Source organism: Aquarana catesbeiana, linkage group LG02, assembly GCF_042186555.1.
Source record: "Aquarana catesbeiana isolate 2022-GZ linkage group LG02, ASM4218655v1, whole genome shotgun sequence".
In the NCBI taxonomy this organism is placed as follows: domain Eukaryota; kingdom Metazoa; phylum Chordata; class Amphibia; order Anura; family Ranidae; genus Aquarana; species Aquarana catesbeiana.
Genome location: NC_133325.1, coordinates 341318188 through 341337864, shown reverse-complemented (window position 1 = coordinate 341337864; position 19677 = coordinate 341318188). Strand labels below are relative to the sequence as shown.

The 19677-nt window shown below is 41.2% G+C and overlaps 1 protein-coding gene across 1 annotated transcript in view; it reads right to left on the bottom strand.

The window, feature by feature from the left end:
- Positions 1 to 19457, bottom strand: part of CEP97 (centrosomal protein 97) — a 48903-nt gene extending 29446 nt beyond the window's left edge. The window contains exons 1-7 of the mRNA XM_073614949.1: positions 19328 to 19457; positions 15077 to 15219; positions 12694 to 12852; positions 11547 to 11648; positions 9268 to 9381; positions 6904 to 7070; positions 4254 to 4418 (exon numbers count right to left, since the gene is read on the bottom strand). Coding sequence (XP_073471050.1) covers positions 4254 to 4418; positions 6904 to 7070; positions 9268 to 9381; positions 11547 to 11648; positions 12694 to 12852; positions 15077 to 15219; positions 19328 to 19388 — 911 coding nt within the window. The 5' untranslated portion in view covers positions 19389 to 19457. The remainder of the gene's footprint in view (positions 1 to 4253; positions 4419 to 6903; positions 7071 to 9267; positions 9382 to 11546; positions 11649 to 12693; positions 12853 to 15076; positions 15220 to 19327) is intronic.
- Positions 19458 to 19677: the final 220 nt, after the last annotated feature.

Sequence of the window (19677 nt, the reverse complement as noted above, 5' to 3'; positions counted from 1 at the left end):
ATGTATAAAAATAGAGAACAATAAAATAGCCAATTGGCCTCTTACATTGATCGGTGCCTACCCGGCACTGGGACTGCTTGCATGTCAGGGTGAATGGAGTCAGGAACCCTTCGCATCACATCGCACATGCGGCGTGCATTCCACCCCGTGCGTCTAGCTAACCAGATGATCCGGAAGTAGGTGGGACGATTCTGGACATGTGACCACGTACCGCTCCGACGTACGTTTCGTTTGTGAACGTCTTCAGGGAAGCGTACATTGGTCACTAAGCGACTGGTTTATATGGGGAATGAGGGGGGGTAAATTGGCTTGGTAAGAATACTCCGCCTTTGTGTCGATAAAGTTTATTTGCTGAGCATTGTGCACAAACCAACCAGGGGATGAACAACTCCCCCTGGTGGTTATATGTCACAGTGCTCCAAATAAAGTGGATTTAACACTTTTCAAACAGGGTTCCACTATAAGCACAAAAACATTTTTTAAGGAAACCGACCGCAACGCCTATGTCCCCACACACAGTTGCCACCACCCGCAATGGATTGGGGCTGTACCTAAAGGGCAATACATGCGCATACGGCGCAACTGTAAAAATGATAAAGATTTTTTTGTACAAGCAGATACCCTTACCACCAGATTTCTGGAAAAGGGCTACCCAGCCCATGTTTTGGAGAAACTGGTAATTCAGGTGTCAAATATGGACAGACAAACTTTGTTGGTTTCTAAACCAAAAAAAGAATACAAAGATGAATGCGCATTCCTGTCAGGCTTCCATCGACAATATAGAACAGTGGAGGGTATTTTCAAGAAATTCTGGCCAATTCTGTTAAAAGATAAAGATTTACAGTCCTCTTTGCCAAAGAAACCAAAATTCATATACCGTAGGGCCCCTACTCTCAGGAATCGACTAGCCCCCAATGTACCGGACCCACCCAGGAAACCATCTACGTTTTTGGATGGATCTGGTTTCCACTACTGCACTAGGTGCAATGCATGCAAAATAACGAGGAAACCGGGCTCCAAGAAAAAGAAATCCCAATTCAATTCTGTGGTTACCCAGCAACAGTTTAATATCAAACCATTAATTACGTGTGATTCTGACCACGTAACTTATGTATTGGAATGTCCATGTTCCTTACAGTACGTGGGCAGAACCACACGTCAACTCAAAGTAAGAATTAGTGAACATCTTGCTAATATAAAAAATGGCTACCCCAATCATAGTGTCTCCAGACACTTTAAAATGTACCACAACAGTGATCCATCACTATGTACGTTTTATGGGATTGATAAAGTAGCAAGGGACTGGAGGGGTACTCATATGAAAAGGACAGTGTCCAAAAATGAAACATATTGGCTTTATAAGCTACAGAGTATGCAACCGTATGGGATGAACATAGACATAGACCTCAATTGTTTTTTAACAAATGATTAATCACAATCTTATCAGTATGCATTTTTTGAACCCTGATGTTATTGGTTATGTGGTTATCATTTTTTTATATCAAAGTATAGTTTAAGATCTTCAACATATTAAATTAAAATTAAAAATAATTTATTATTGTGGTTACAATGGAGAATGTTTAAATGTGCTTATCACTTACCAGCCATTGTGAAACCGAGACTGAGACTGCTCTGAATGACGGGATTATTTTTAGTCCTTTCCAACTAATTATGATAATTATCATTATTAATGAGATTGTTTATGTAGTATATTTATTAATTTATCATCTCCAACTGTTTTTCTGCCATTTTATTGATTGACAATTATGGTATGTAATGCTAAGAAGTTTTCTCTTTATTTGGAGCACTGTGACATATAACCACCAGGGGGAGTTTTTCATCCCCTGGTTGGTTTGTGCACAATGCTCAGCAAATAAACTTTATCGACACAAAGGCGGAGTATTCTTACCAAGCCAATTTACCCGCCCTCATTCCCCATATAAACCAGTCGCTTAGTGACCAATGTACGCTTCCCTGAAGACGTTCACAAACGAAACGTACGTCGGAGCGGTACGTGGTCACATGTCCAGAATCGTCCCACCTACTTCCGGATCATCTGGTTAGCTAGACGCACGGGGTGGAACGCACGCCGCATGTGCGATGTGATGCGAAGGGTTCCTGACTCCATTCACCCTGACATGCAAGCAGTCCCAGTGCCGGGTAGGCACCGATCAATGTAAGAGGCCAATTGGCTATTTTATTGTTCTCTATTTTTATACATTAAACGGTTTTACGCTATGGAGATTCCCTTTTGTTTCTCATATTTCCTATCCTGAATGAATGGGACGGGAGGGATCTATGCCTAAAGTACCATCCAGCCTTCCAGCCTTCATGTGAACAGGCACAATCCTGTACAAGCACTAATGACTTTCTTTTTAGTTAAAGAAGTCATTGGTATCTGGTAAGCAGATATCTATTATCTTCAGGTGTTTTTTCCTCTTGGGTGACGGAATCTTTATATCATCGCAAGAATTGTTGCATCTTTGAGGATCCATGTGTCTGCTTTAATGTTGGTTTCAACTGTTTGCTCTGATCTTTTCAATGGATTGGGACAATCAAACATCACGATTTCATTTATCACACTTGCACTAAGAATTTTGTTGATTTTAATATCACTTTTCACTTCATTCTTTTTATTCATTTTTATTATAAACTATGTATTTGATATAATTTCAGTTTAGCACAAACAGCACTATTTAATCCACTGTGGTTGATATAGTTAGTGCGTGTATCTATTGGCAGATACATATGTTTTCAGGTCTCTAGCGCCCCCTACTGTACACCTTTATCTACAACACGTTGGTTCTTCTCTTGCGGAGGCCCTGACCCGGTTTAACGAATTCAGTCACTTTTCAGGGATACATATTAACTGGGACAAATCCACGTTGTTTCCTCTTGACCCCCTGGCGCAGGCCGCCAACCCGGCTACACAGTTGGTGTGGGTGGAACAGTTTAGATACTTGGGCATCCAGGTTGGGAGGGACCCGCCCAGGTTTTCCAACCTCAAAATACTCCCGCTGTTGTCCCAACTTCGGGCGGAGTGTGCTTGATGGTCGTCCCTGCCGCTGAACTTGTTGGGAAGCGTCAGTCTCCTCAAAATGATTTTTCTCCCCAAATTCCTGTATGTCTTTCGGAACTGCCCTACCTGGCTGCCCAATTTCTTCAGCTCTTCCGGTCACCCCTGAGTTGTTGCTACTAGGTGTCCAAGATGATGATCAGAGGCCCAGATATACCAAACTGATAATTTTTTACCTGCTGTTTTATGCTAAGCAAGAGATTATCCCTAAGTGAAATTCCCGTTCCCCTCCCACTGTAGTCTCGTGGGAAAAGTCAATAAACTCTGCACTTCCTATGTATAAAATTACATATCTTAGCAGGAATTGCCCTATGAAGTACGATAGAGTGTGGCAGCCGTGAACTGCATAGGAGGGGGTTACTCCCTGCTGCCTTTCCCTGGTTAAGTCTGCGGCTGTAGCACTCTCTCAGGTCTCTCCTTCCCACTTATGTTTAAGGGCTTTGCTGTTGGAATATTGGTACCCTAACGTTGGGTTTGTAAGATCTGGATGTGTGAACAATGCTCCTTTCCAACTGCATATGTATATCACGTGACTTTGCTATTTTACATATGTCTCCTGTATTATTGTTGTATCCATGTGCAAGTTTCAATAATGGAACATTCTGTTTTAAAAAAAATAAAAATAAAAAAATATATATAAAATTTTTGAGTTAATGTACAGTATTTTTATACTGAAGGCTTCGAAGGCAAACTCTTGACAAAACTACTTGTGCGACTGGGAGTCACCAGTAATGGAAGTGAGGGGAAATCGTCCCAATAGGGACAAAGAGGACAAAGCAACCCTTACATAGGTTGCACAACATTCTTCACTATAAAAAATAAAAATCTTTGGCTGGGGTTGAACCAGGTGCAGGGGCTCTTCTGAAAGCTCACTTTAAACTTACAGCATAACACTGCAGCATTACCTACAACTTTGCTAAACAATGTAGTTTCACTAAGAACACTCTTGGGTCCCACATTTGTGCAACAAAAAATACAAACAGTACATTTTGGTTTAATGAGTGAATCTGTGTTGGCACAGATAAAATACCACTATAAAACATCCAACTTTAGAAACAATTTCCTATTGACTTTGTAGACGAACTCATGGTGAAAATATGAGAAATAACATTTTGTCAGCTTTGTGTAATTTGAGGTATTATGCATTTTTCCATGAAAATAATTTGGACATCTTTACCTTTGTTTGCTTAATATTTTCTCTAGTTTTGCATCTTCCTCAGTTTGCAGGCCATTTGCCGAAGTCAAAGGACACACAGAAGCCAGATATGACGTAAGCGGTACATGTTGGCCTGGCCTGTACAATCTCCCTTTACCTTGACTATAAAGCCATTCAGCTTTCAGACTAGGAAACAAAAAGAAAAAAAAAGAAAATATACATTAAAGTGGTTCTAACATTTCTTACCTTAATGCATTCTTTGCATTAAGGTAAAAAATGTTTAGGTAGCCGTATGCCCCCAGACCTCCCCTTATACTTACCCAGGTCCTCACTTGATCCAGCGCTGTGCTCATCTTTAGCAGTTCTGCCTGCTCTCATAGGCTTTGCTGAGGCAGCCGGAGCCACTGGCTGCTGCTGTGAGTCAAATCCCCTATCAAGGGAGCGGGGGGATGGGGGCTGAGCCACTATGTCTGTGTTTATGGATTAAGCCCGCAGGTAAGCTGCAAAAGGAAGTAGATTCCTATGGTGGCACACCAAAAAGAGGAGGAGCCAGGAGATTAGCAGGGGACCTGAGAAGAGGAGGTTTGGGGCCACTATGTGCAATTCCATTGCACAGAGTAGGTAAGCATTGTTATTTAAAAAAGAAAAAAATTAAAGTTCATAATCACTTTAAGTTAAACAAAGCTCTAAAGAGCCAACAGATCTAGAATTCAAATTTCACCATTTTAAAAAGTAAAACTAAAGCTTATCTTTTTTAATCAAATTTAAAAAGAGGTATATACTTACCTGCTTTGTGCAACAATATTGCACAGAGTGGTCCTTTAGCTTATCTTTAACAGTTCTCCACCAGCGCTGTCCCCATCTTCTTCCTGCAGGTGCCCCCATAATAATGCTATTGGGGACCTGTGCTGGTGCGCTCCCATCCATAGACACACAAACAAAAGTGTGGCTCGGCCATGCCCCCCACTCCCTCCTCACAGAATCTGACTGAGCAGCGGGAGTCTATGGGCTCCCACTGCTGCATGAGTCTCCTATGAGACCAGGAAGTGAAGGGAGAAGACCAGCCAGCAGGGCTGGATTGATCAGATTGACTTGTAAGTGTTTTGGGTGGGGTAGAAAAAAGGTAGCTAAATGGGGAATGCATTAAGGTCAAAAAACATTTAGACATTAGAACCACTTGCACTAACAACACTCACAAATAATAATCCAACAGTTACCAAATCTAAAATTGACATCTGGCACTGGACATACATTATTTAGGAAGTAAATGTGGACCTATCATTAAAACACATAGCCAACATTAATTTATGGGGATAATATTATATATTTTTTGAGTAGTACCTCTTTATACCAGGAATAAAAAATACAATGCTTTGAGCTTGATCATGTCTCTTATTCTACAGTTCCATTTATTCCTTTAAACACTGGGATCCCTGCTGCTGATTTTTTTCTATTACTAACTTACCACACCTTGCTCCATACTGTGTCTCTGACACAAGCAAGCAAGGGCCTGGCTCCTCAACCACACAGCAGTGTTAATTTTGGCAGCAAATTTCGATTTAGTTTTAGTCTTAGGACTAAAATGGCATTTTAGATTTAGTCCCATTTTAGTCTTCTGCAATTGTTTGTCGTATTTAGTCGACTAAATCTCCAGTAAATTTTAGTCGACTAAAATGTCCTACGTTTTAGTTGACTAAAATCTCTAGTGCATTTTAGTCAACTAAAAAACTCATTTTAGTCGTCTAAAATCTAATGGGTGTAATTTAAATTGTAATGCATTAGTTAACATTTCTCTACAATTTCCAAACTCATTATATACTGCTTGAGTGAAAAATCTAATATGTTATTATTTATGGTATTGAGGTATGAACATGCACTACAGACCAGTGTTAATTTTGAAGTAAAATTTCAATTTAGTTTTACTCTTAGTCTTTTGACTAAAATTCCATTTTAGTTTTAGTCGCATTTTAGTCATCTCAATTGTTTTAGTTTTAGTCGTATTTTAGTCAACTAAAATAGTATTCATTTAGTCGACTAAAATGTTTTAGTCAACTAAATTAACACTGCCACACAGAGCTTCTCCCCTGACAGCTGATGACTGATAAAGAAATAATCAAACAGCAGGAGAAGTTCAGGAGTGCAAATCTACAAGATGAATAAAGCAAAGGCAGGGAGATTTTCACACTGCAGGTCCTCAGGTACAACTTCCACTGCAGCAAGAACAGTGAGCAGCACAGTAGTGATAATCACACTTCAAACCTTATGAGAATAGCAGTAACAGTGCCTTAGATTATCTGATATTGCTGACATACAGCTGTGAGGCTGCAGGCACAGGAGTGCCCAACAGTCACAAGCAGCAGTGCCTTAGATGATCTGGCACTGCTGATATATGACTATAAGTTTGTAGGCACAGGGAATGCACTGCTATTTTCATATGGAATTCCAGGCAAAAAACAGTAGATTTTTCAAGGGTATTACTTAGACACAAGTATTTTATATAGATCCTTCCTATGAACATAGCATATACTGTATCTTTCATTTTTGAGTTCAGGTCCGCCTTAACAAAAAAAGTTATATCTTTAGTGCTGGTAATCTGAAACATTTACAAAATGTACATCACACACACAAATATTTGATTGAACAACGTTATATCTCACATGCAACAATTTACCTTTCTTTTTGAGAAACTACGTATCCATCTAGAACTCTGAGGTTCAAACACCAACTAACAATGTAAGGTCTGTAGTCAAAGCCAGGTATTGAAGGAGTGGCCATCACACAGGGATTGTTCATGATTGACAACTGTTCCAAGTCAGTAAGACCTGAAAGGAATGAAACCTGGCAAAAGGCAAAGAGGGGTTTTATTGTTGGTAGCTTGAAAAAATCATTCACTGAAGATCTATATAGCAAAGGAAGTCATAAAACACAGTAAACAAACACAAAAATCACCAGACTAGTTTAAAAAGGAGTTGATTTTTGCCATACTTTCAAAAGGGAATTCACAAAACGACATTATTTTGTTGTGAAGTTATATACAGCGCTAACCTTAGACTCCACTATTTAGCAAGCAACCCTATATATGCCCTCGCTAAAACTATCAAGAATCCTTAATTTAGTGAAAAGTGTAAAAAAACAACAAGTGCTTAGTCTACAAAAATAAAATCACATAACAAAATCCAAAAGTCCATTAGTCAGTGAAAGTTCAATCAATAATGTGTTTTTTATTGAACTTTTGGATTTTGTTATGCGATTTTATTTTTCGAAACTAAGAACTTTGTTGTTGTATTTACACTATGCACTAAATTAAGGATTCTTGATAGTTGGAGTGAGGGAATAAATAGGGTTGCTTGCTAAATAGTGGAGTCTATGATTAGAACTTCACAATAATTAATCTATCCCTAGAGTGGGGATTGGCATACAGCTGCTTTGGCTAATACACACATTGGCATCCTGGCACTGGTATCAGTTTTTATCTTTATACATTATTTTGTTAGTTAGCTGAAGTTGTGACAATTCTACAATAGCATGTTGCCGTTTGGCTCAGTGAATTCTAAAATCCTTACTCACAGCAGGGCATATATAACCCAATAAATAAATAATACATGCCCACTTCAGCGTTCCTCTGCCACTTCTAAATTAGTTAGACAAACACTAAAGCTAGTACTAGTCCCCCAAAGACTAACGTCATGCTTTGGAAAAACAGGTTATATCTTCAGTTTTACTTCTTGAATTGTACACTATTATTGCGTTTTTTAAATATCTCCCTATAGGATTCTTGAATTATAACAAGTCTTTTTTTCAGCAATCATGTAAAGATGGCTTGTCAGTTAATGTATATAAGTGAGGTAATTCACTATGAATAACTTTTAATACTAATACAACAGCACATTTAATACCACTCAGTCCTGCTGAATAGCAAAAGGCAAAAATATCTGTGCAGGTAAATATGGAAAACAGACATTAAGCCTTTCTTAATGGGACCCGTTTTATCCTACAGCATACCAACAATAGAGCATACAAAGAAATTAGTAAATTACAAGACACTTACCAGGAGGTTATCTTAGTGCTCCTGAGAGATCAAGTTATCTGGAGCGGATACTACTATTTGCGGGATGCCCCAGTGCTGACTCCACACTATGCCTGCATCTTACAAGCCTTTCATAAGAATCAGGCTGAAATGTGGCATTTGCAGTGTCCTATTAAATGTCCTCTGTAGTACAGTATTCTGCAGAGAACATGCCATGATAGAAGGAGAGGTGGTCACATGACCTTGCCAGGTGATGTGACTGGGCCACCATCCTTACAGCCCTTTTCTTCTCCCATTTATTACAATGAATGGGGCCTTGCTTGCTTCGACATCCCAAAGCGAGTAAAGTTGAAGACACATTGGTAAAGCATCAGTGTTTTAATACCATAGCTTTATAAATGGGCCCCTCAGTGAACTTACACGATAAAACACAGTTTCAATGCCCTCCTTTGTTTTAAAGAGGCATCTCAGCTTGCCCATGAAGACACCTATAGGGGCAAGATGGCAGGGTTTCCTAAGGGATACAGAAACAGTTCTGTATCTTTAAAGTGGTTTTAAAGCTGAAGGTATTTTTTTTTTTTGTTACCTTGCATGCATGTAGGTAAAAAACCTTCAGTGTGCAGCTCCCCCCCCCCCACAAGCCCCCTCCATACTTACCTGAGCCCAATCCAGCGATGTGCATGAGAGCACATGCTCTCCCAGGTCTCTGCCTCCTCATTGGCAGGGACACAGCAGCGGGAGCCATCGGGAGCAGGGGTCAGGCCGAACCGCGTTCTGTGTGTCTCAGACACGGCTCAGGAGCCAACACGCGCGAGTGCCCCCCCAGAACAAGCAGCTTGCTGTGGGTGCTATCAGCAAGGGGGAGAGGCCAAGAAGAGGAGAATTGGGGCTGCACAGAGAAAACCATTGCACAGGGCAGGTAAGTATGACATGTTTGTTATTTAAAATAAACTTTAAAAACCTCATACATGTGGTTTGAAATACAGTTTTTAAAACAGGTCCACTTACTTCACAGAGGTCTCTGATTTCATTCTCTGCTAAGGACAATATGGCGAGACACTTTGGGAGGCAGGTTGGTGCTGTTCGTAACGATGTGATGTTATTGCCATGCAGCAAAAGAGTCTACAAGAAAAAATAAGACCCCAATCAGCTTTTTTCATTTTATATTAATGCCATAACTCTGCTTTCTACATACATGTGAGTAAATGCTGCACATCACAAACGAAATCTAGGCTCCAGAAAAAAGTTGGCAGCATGACTAGTGTGCAAAACCGGTCACAGAAATTACAATTAGATTGTACAACTATGTAGTCTAGGGGCCTAGCTGACTGAAAACAAATAAAACAGACTCTTTAGGCAGTCTTCCATATACATTGAAAGGAGATTGTACAGTATTTGCATAATTAGATTCCAATGTGTGTGGCTTGCCTTAAACAGTCCTACGCAGCCATATTTGCTTATTATATACACATGCACTGCCTCCTGTATAGTAGCCATGCCTTATTCCATGTTCCTCTCTCCCAGTGCAAGTTTACCGGTCCAGGGGGTATAGCGACGATCCTTTCCTCTTCATTTACTGGTCGGGGGAACTGGTTAAAAGTGATATTCTATATATCTGCTTGAATGTGATTTTTAGGGCTACAACTAACGATTATTTTCATAATCGATTAGTTGGCCGATTATTGTTTTGATTAATAACCTTAAAAAAAGTGTGGTGTATAATTAGAAGTTTAAAAAAAGGCAATTTATTCTTAAATATCTATATGCAGTGGTAAATATAAATACTCAACTATATGGTTAAGGAGAAAAATATCTAATCCACTCTGAGAATAACAAACAGAAGAGATACACTGTATATACTATTAGAGGGTGAATCTGGTAAATATCAGACTCAGATCATTTTTTTTATTTAAAGAAAAAAAAAAAAGTTAGACTGTTTTGCTGATTTTCAAACAGAACTGTAATATATTATATGCTGGCCATACAAAAACAATGTCAATGTTCAAAAAAAAATGTTATTTTAAGAACATTGTTCGATTTGCTAATCGTTAGTGGGGGTCAAATCAATGTTAGTTTTCAACCACAGTGATGGGAAAATTTAGAAATAATAAAAAAAAACTTCTTGGTCAAAAGGAATTTTCACACAGTGTAGGTGGATTTTGTTCAGAAATTACATTCCTTTTAAAACAGAATGTTAAAAGCAAGTGAAAATTTCAAGCATTCTTTCATTCAGCGAATGTACAAAGATTTTTTGTATGAATATTCTCTGAAAATTGATCAGTGTGGCCAGGCCCAGCATAAGGCTCAAGGCACACCTATGCAGTTTGCTTTTGATCAGTTTCTGCAGTGTTTTTTGCTGTGCATTTTGATTTTTGCGCACATGATTTTGCTGCGATTTGCATTTTTACATTTTTTTGGGCCAATTTGTTGTTGGGGAGATTAAAAAACACAAATTGCTGCAAAAACACATTACATGCTTTTCTGCAGCTTCTCCATTGAAGTATATTGAATCAAAAAAGCACTATTCTGGTTTGAAAAAAGTAACTGACCCTTTCCAATAACGCAGCAGCTGAAAAAAGCATAGATGTTAACGTGTCCCATAGGAAACCATGTTAAATGAACTGTAGTGCGTTTCTGCAAAAAGCACCAAAAAACGTATAGGTGTGAACCAGGCCTAAGAATTTTAGTAATATAATGGGGTTAATAAAATTAGCCCTTTATAGTACAAAAAGAGCAGATAATCGCTACTGTAAGAAGTTCATTTTTTTACTGTGGAACAGTGAAAGTAATACTTACAGTAGCGATTTGCTATTTTTGTACTATAAAGGGCTAATTTTAGTTTTTTTAAACCCCATTATGTTTACTGGCCGATTAATTGATTATGAAAATAGTAATCGATTAATTTCATAATTGATTAGTTGTTGATTGTTTCAGCCCTAGTGATTGTATCTCAGTAGTTGCCAATTAGTCTAAGTATATATTACAAAGTAACAATACTGTAGTTATTTAAACAAATTGGCATTACTGTTTTTTTTTTTTTAAAGAAATGTCTTTTCCTCCCTCGTGATTTAATGGATGCCCTATAGATTGAAATACCATTTTTCAAAAATTATAGCTCACAGATATCTCACAAAATCACATGAAAGGCTCAAGCTTCATTTTTTATTATTATCTAGTTGATCTTGCAAATATCTAATTCATTGTCACCGATAATTTATTAATCACTTGGAAACGGCTTCATTTGAAGCCACATAAAATCTATTACAGGAAATTACTTCAAATCTCACCCTTAAGTATATCAGCTTTGTGAGATCACCAATCTGGGATATATTATTATCTGACAAATCCAAATGTTGAAGTGACGTACAGCTGTTTATCTGATCGATAACCTGAAGATATAATAAAACAAATAAGAAAAATAATACAAAATGTTTGAAAATTAATTCTGAAAAATCATTTATAATAAAAAAAAAACTCTTAATGTATTACTCTCTAGAACTTGTACAAGCAACTGTGGTTGGCTCATAATGCCCAATGTTTGTCAGATATTAAGACAGCATAAATCTTTTAAAAAGATCTGACATTTAAAACGTCTGGATCATGTCAGAAACCTATACAAAGGCTAAAGCCTTGCTTTGAACATGCTTGTTAGACATAGAAGAGCAATCTGACTGGGCCTGATAGATTTACTGAATATATGTGTAGATTATAAAATCAAAAATTGACCATACATATTGTGATGTGTTCATTTATTACTGAATAATCAGATCCTCCTTTACATTTCAATGTAAGTCTACTTTAAAGAAAAAAAAAAAAAAAAAAAAACACAAACAATTTTACTCTTCTAGGTGGATAAAGCATTGATCTGATGCTGCATCTGTACCCCGCAGGCTCTACACTGAGAACTGAGCGATCAAAAACCACTGATCGGTCAGTTCTCCCCCTCCCCTCTGAGCAGAGAGCTGTGACTGTCAGTCAGGGGCTCTCTGCTCTCCCCTCCAGTGCTCACTGAGCGCTTGGCTGTGGAGGAGGTGGGAGGGGCTGGTTCAGGCTCTTAGCAGATCACTGAGAGGCCGAGCCAGGTGCTGGCCCAGGCACCTGGGTGGATCCTGACTATATGGTCGGGATTTTTTCTGAGCCAGGATCAGCTGAGTGATGTCAGCCGACAGTGGGCTTTAGTCTGCTGTTGGCTGAAAATGGGTCACAGGAGTGGAGAATGAACTGCACTCCTGTAATCCATAGAAGTAGTATGGCCTAAAAAGCTTTGGCTATACTTCTCCTTTAAGACAAACCATTTTGGACAATAATTTGCCTATATATAAGCACATTGATGCTATAAGCTTTAGGGATCTTTGAAAGAAAATAGAATAATATGTTGATAAATCATTAACACTTCAAGTGTTTGTGGCTATAAAAACAAAAACAAAAATTTACCTTTAAATTGTTCCCCGCAAGGTTAAGCCACGCCAAGTGCACCAAGTTTTTCAGCCCTTCTACATATCCAATGCTATTATGAGGCAGATTCAGAACTCGAAGATGGATTAATTTTGAAACACCCATCATCCGAACAAGGCGATTGTTGGCTACAGACAACTAATAATAGACAAAGACATAGCAAACACTGATAAATACTTATAAACACAAAATACGTAATAGCAATATAATGACATTTACACAACTGTTAAGTAATGGAAACCAATTTGGCTTGCTACCACAACAGTTTAACCATTCTCCTTTTTAAGCAGAGCTATACCAGACTGTCTTTAGTGTAAGGGAATCGGATAAAGATTATGTAAAAATGATACCTACCCCATATGCCACAACCCGCTTAATTAAGCTCCCTCCTTGGCTACAAAAAGCATATAGCCAAGGAATTTTGTGCTGTAGTGAAAGAAGCCTGACAGGGAACTAAGAGGCTAGTGCCCCATCAGGTCTGCCTTACTGCTGATTGACAGTGCATGGCATTGGGCAAATCTGTAGCCGCTATTCAGCCCAATAACAGCTTTCAAATCCATTCACTGTTATTCACAAGCAAGGCAGACTTGATGGGAAACTAGTCTCTCAGTTTCCCATCAGGCAGTGCAGCCATGGGGACTAGTTCCCCATTAAGTTCGCTTCCTCTGTGACTCACATTGCCATATTAGGGTAACGAAAATCACCAGTATTCCCAGCACCCTTGTTTGCGTTTAGCTTAGGGCCGGGGAATTTCCCAGCCAACAACTAAATGAGGCTGGGGATACAGCCCTCAGCAGGAAGCAGCCAAATTCAATATAGCTCCCCAGTACCGCCCTGTCCCACTTTGAGCACTGGTTTACTTCTGTACACAGTTTAGAGCTGGTCGGATTTACCACTAGTTTCCTAATCTGCAAACTGGTGGTAATTCTTTAGGAAACTGTCACTGCCATAGTGGCAGGTTCTTAAAATAGTAGTAGGTAGAACTTCCTAAATTGGTGCACCTGCAGGTAATGTTACCAAAACTAGCGCAAATGCCTGAATTAGGTGCAGGTAGTTCATAGGGAAACAATAGCTGTAAATGCCTTTTTGAATAACCCAACTAACACATCTGATCTGCTTATTAAATTGCAGTGGTATTAAATCCCAAACCAAACATTTACTATATTGCAGCTTGTCAATTCTTATATGTGATGGCTGCATTAGTTTTTTTAAAGTTTTATTTCTTTATTTTCACCTAATGATCTGGCCAGTAGGTCTGTTTTTCAAAAGAACAAGCTGTCCTGCAGAAGCAGCAGTTACAGGCTTGGGACAAACCACCCACTACTGACAGGGTAGCTTACAATGGTCAGCTTTTAATATTTATGTAAAACCTTTATCCCAAAAGGAAAAAAAAAGTTTGCCGTAACTGCTTATAAAGTGTTAGCTGAAGTTCAGCTTCAATTTGTTAATGTATCTAAATCTGCTGGTACATTGAACACATTTGATTATTCTACTTTATTTCCTGCAAAAGATAGTTACTCACAAATCTTAGAATGTATCTAAAGGCAATACATTTTTTAATTTTTTTCAAATTTTGTTAGAGAAAGGTTGTCAGGTTTTTGCTGCCTGCATTTCCTCAGAGAAGATTCACTTTTTGTATTTGTCCTATTCACCATCATCACTAGGACTAAGTGAGGAAAGATCTGAAATTCCAAGTTGTCATCAGAACAGTAACAAAAGGGAACAAAAGGGAAATCTTCCAATAAGAACACTTCTTGTGTTCTAGTGGCAACTGTCTGCAAAAAGATTTCCCTAGTTTACAAAACCCTCCCATTTCCTTTTGCATCTTTAGACAGAAAGTGAAGGCAAGTCACCCAAATAGGACATAGGCATCGAAAAAGAAAAAAATATGACAGGCGTTTTAATTTTTCTTACACTATTCAAAAAAAAAAAAAAAGGGAATTTTAGCCATCATAAATACTCAGTTTTAAAACCCAACTGAACTTTCAGCTAAATACATTCCAGGTAAATTAAAACAAAAGTGTGTGAAGTCTTATAGTTTGTTTTCTTTACAAAGCAGCCACAGCCCGAGTAGAGAAAAAATTGGTTCCCTGCCAGCATGCTATAGGAGGACTCTTGCTCTCTGAGTGGAAGCAGTGGTCTCTCAGAGAGTCCTTCTCTACAGCATGTTGGCAGGAACAGACTTTTCTACTCTGTGGCTGCTTTCCAAAGAAAACAAACTGAAGGAATCATTTTGTCTGGATGCACCTAGAAGGTACGTAGCTGACTTAAACTGAAAGTTCAACTCAGCTTTAAAAATAATCGAATTTAGATTAATGGCTGCACATGAACCCTGTACTTCTTAGAAGGCCATTTTATTCACCTGTGTTAGGTTTTTGCATTTTTCCAAGTGTTCCAATTTGATTATCTGGTTCTTGTCTAAAATCAACGTTTGAGTGTCAGCTCCACAGGGTAATATGGCGGTCAGTTTCTGAAGACCCTGTCCTGTAAGATCCACTGCTGTAACTGAAAAAAAAAAAAAGTACACTTCAGGTTATAGCATTACACTGGGAGATTGCGTCGAGTCAACATCAGCAGAAGAAGAACAGAGGGAGAAGACCCAGCAAAAGAGCAGAAGAGAGAGGAGAAGACCCAGCAAAAGAGTAGAAGATAGCGGAGAGAGAGGAGAAGACCCAGCAGAGGAGAGGAGAGGAGAGGAGAGGAGAGGAGAGGAGAGGAGAGGAGAGGAGAGGAGAGGAGAGGAGAGGAGAGGAGAGGAGAGGAGAGGAGAGGAGAGGAGAGGAGAGAGAGAGACCAGCAAAAGAGCAGAAGAGAGTGAGGAGAGAAGACCCAGAGAGCGGAGAAGACCCAGCAAAAAGAGCAGAAGATAGCAGGGAGAAGACCCAGCAAAAGAGCAGAAGATCCGGATCTGCTTCAATAAAATACTTTAAAAACCTGTGTAGTGTGTTTATTTTTGACACTTTTTATTTAGGTGAATTGGTAGGGTGTACCCCACACTCATTCACTTAGGGCGGGGGGCCATGATCTGGGGAGTCCCTTGTTAAAGGGGGCTTCCAGATCACGATAAGTCCCCGCCCGCAGACCCCGACAACCACCGGGCAAGGGTTGTCGGGAAGAGGCCCTTGTCCTCATCAACGTGGGGACAAGGTGCTTTGGGGTGGGGGGTGCAGAGGCCCCCTCTGCCCCAAAGCACCCACCCCCCAGGTTGAGGGCATGTGGCCTGCTATGGTTCAGGCTCGCTCGTCCCCCCCCCCCCCCCCCCTTTCCTGACCTGGCGGGCTTCGTGCTCGGATAAGGGTCTGGTATGGATCTTGGGGGGAACCTCACGCAAAATTGTCAGGGTTCCCCTTCAAGATTTTCAGCACAAAAGTCACACCACAAGTTGGGTCATCTTGATCCGACTTCTGGTGAGACTTCTATTCAAAATCAATGGGCTCCCATAGGGAACCATTGATTTTGAATAGAGACAGAGAAATGCGGGAAGGTGCATAACGCTGTCTATACAGCGTTAAGCCCCATTAAATCGCGTTTAACACCTTTTTATCAGCGTCTGGCGTTTTTACAGCTCTAGCGCTGAAGCCTCAGAACGCACTGGTCCAGGGTTTTTTTTGGAGATTAAAAACGCTTATGCCACTTACAGCTCACAAAACGCCATGGTGGGCATGAGGCCATAGGCTAACATGGAGAGGCGTTTTTAAGCTGCAAAAAACGCTCAAGCAAGTGGCTGTAAAAACGTCCGTGGGCATGAGGCCTAAATATGAACATAAATATGCCCTCCATAACGGTGCTAAAAAAGAAAAAAAAAAAAACAAGTCTACACATTGCAAGTGACTAAAGAGATCAGTACACATGCAATACACAGCAAAGTAGAACTGCATTTTTCTGGATACATGCATTACACAGTTCAAAAATCAAAAAAGTCTGGATTTCTAAACTGAGCATTTCTCAGAAAATCAGAAAGACCTACATGCAAATATACAAGAGAATCACAAATGTGCAAACCTGGATCAATCCTAGTTTCAAATCACAAGAAACATGCACAATGACCCTGTTAACCAGAGACTGAACTATGCTACCTGAGCTTTAAGTTACAAGATCATTAGGAGCTGCCTCCTATTCTAATGCCGCGTACACACGGTCGGATTTTTCGTCTACAAAAGTCCAACGGACGCCGACGGACTAAAGCTGGCTGGTAATCCGATCGTGTGTGGGCTTCTCCGGACTTTCAGCAGACTTTTTCAGCCTCAAATCCGACGGACTTTAGATTTGAAACATGCTTCAAATCTTTACGTCGTAACTACGACGGACCCCGAAATCCGCTCGTCTGTGTGCTAGTCCGACGGACAAAAACCCATGCTAGGGCAGCTATTGGCTACTGGCTATGAACTTCCTTATTTTAGTCCGGTGTACGTCATCACGTACGAATCCGTCGGACTTTTGTGTGGTCGTGTGTAGGCAAGTCCGTTCGTTAGAAAGTCTGCTGCAAGTCCGCCGAAAGTCCGCAGGAAGTCTGTCGGACAGGCTGTCGGACTTTTGTAGACGAAAAGTCCGACCGTGTGTACGCGGCATAACACCTACATGATCTGGTTCCATTGCTGTGCTCTCTCTTCCCACCACCACAATCCAGGGAGCCTTCACAGTAGTCACTCTCCCTGTCCACTACCTTCTTGGGTGTCCACACTTTCACATCTGGTCCTGCTGCCCCCTCTATTCCCTGCCCCACATCTGGTTTTACTGCCACCTCTTCTCCATTTTCTCCCTCAAATTTGGTTCCATTGCCTACTCTATTCCCTTTCCCCCGCATATGGTTCTGCCGTCTCTGCAGTTCACGTTCTCCCCACTTCTGGTTCCACTGCCTCCTTTACTTCCTTTCCCCCCGCATTTGGTCCCTCTACTTCTGGCTCAGCTGCCTCAACTACTTACTTCCTCCCCACTTCTGGTTTTACCAGCTATGCTGCTACTCCCTACCCCCTCATACTTCTGGTTCTGCCGTCTTTGCTATTCCTGTTTTACCCCCATTTCTGGTTCCATGGCCTCCGCTGTTCCCTCCCCTCCTCTTCTGGTTCCACGACCTCCGCTATTCCCTCCCCTCCTCTTCTGGTTTCACGGCCTCCGCTATTCCTGCCCCTTTTCTTCTGGTTCCACGACCTCCGCTATTCCCTCCCCTCCTCTTCTGGTTCCAGGGCCTCCGCTATTCCCACCCCTCCTCTTTTGGTTCCAGGGCCTCCGCTATTCCCACCCCTCCTCTTCTGGTTCCAGGGCCTCCGCTATTCCCACCCCTCCTCTTCTGGTTCCACGGCCTCCGCTATTCCCACCCCTCCTCTTCTGGTTCCACGGTCTCCGCTATTCCCTCCTCTCCTCTTCTGGTTCCACGGCCACCGCTATTCCCTCCTCTCCTCTTCTGGTTCCACGGCCTCCGCTATTCCCTCCCCTCCTCTTCTGGTTCCACGGCCTCCGTTTTTTCATTTACCCTAACATTTGGTCCTGCTGACTTCACCAGCCCCGCTCCCCATATGTGGTTCTGCTGCCTCCTCTGTTCCCTTCACCCCCCACTTGACTCCACTCTTGCTCCCTCCACATCTATTACTGCTGCCTCCCTGTCCATTATTCATTTTCCATGCCTCCTCCTTATACACCACCCATTCCTGCCCTATCCCCTAGCTTGTGTGATTGTCATATAGCCAGCAAAAATGGGTTGTGTTATTAACAAAAAAAAAAAAAAAAAAATCATAAGGTGTTTTTATTTCCCCCCCAAAAAAGGTGACAATGCCCCACAGCCCACCTCTTTGTTTACATAAACTGTGGGGCAGGAATGACCCCTCCTGCAGCTCACTGAAAAAAAAAAAGTTTGGGTAGAGAGGAGTTCAGAGCACATCTCTACCTCTGTGACACCAGAGTGTGCCCATCTTGTCACAGTATAATGGGGGGTGCAATAATGACATCACAGGAAATATTCATGTTATGTTTCAAAGACAAGACTAAAGGACAGAGGGAAATATGATCATAGAAAGTGAATGGACTGATCATGTGCTGCCAATCCTGCAGACATCATTATTGATCAATGTGCTCCTCTGCCCATGGTAGATGTCCTGGCGCTGCCCATGGGTCTAGCTAGTACACTGTAGAACTTATTACACCAATCTGGCCTGTCCCACTGATACTGGAAGAAATCACAATGATCATGTGCTTTTCATCAGGGGCACGAGATCCAAATATTCTCCTAGCCAGAGCCATTTCTGTGCTTTTTATTAAAGTAGTACAAGCAGCTGTGTAAACTGCAGCATTCTCGGTCACCAGGGATTGCCCTGGTAAGCATTCTTCTTCTATATATAAAGGCTGTTTTCATAAACATACTCAACCGCCCTCTTCATATGACAGTTAACCGTCAGTAGGCACAGCGCAAAGAACGCCGGGATATGTAGTCCCCTCACCCAACCCACACACAGCATTCCCAGTCATACACAACTACAACTCCCAGGAACACTCGCGGCAGCCCTGAGCCCGCTATCGTCCGCATAGGAAAACATTACAGACGACAAAGTAACAGTGCTCCTATGAACCCGTCCTCTGCCATTTGTAACCCCCCCAGCATGTCTGAGAAAGCTGCTCTCACCGTTCTTTTCTGCTCCACCCGAAGACTCCACCGGAGCCGATATCACCTCGTCCCCAGCCATGTCTACCACCGCTTCTCAGCACCTGGGCAACCGACTAGCCGACGTCACTTCCGACAACACAAACGGCTCATGCGTTCTGTGCTAACGAGTCCACTCATGCCATCTTGTGGTGCTTTAGGGGAGTTACAGCTGGTGAGGGCTGCTGAAGCCTGATAGGACATACACCTTTCTGTACTGGTGCCAGGCATTAACCACTTGACCTCTGCAAGATTCACCCCCCCCCTTCTTAACCAGGCCATTTTTTGCAATACGCACTGCTTAACTTTAACTGAGAATTGCGCGGTCGTGC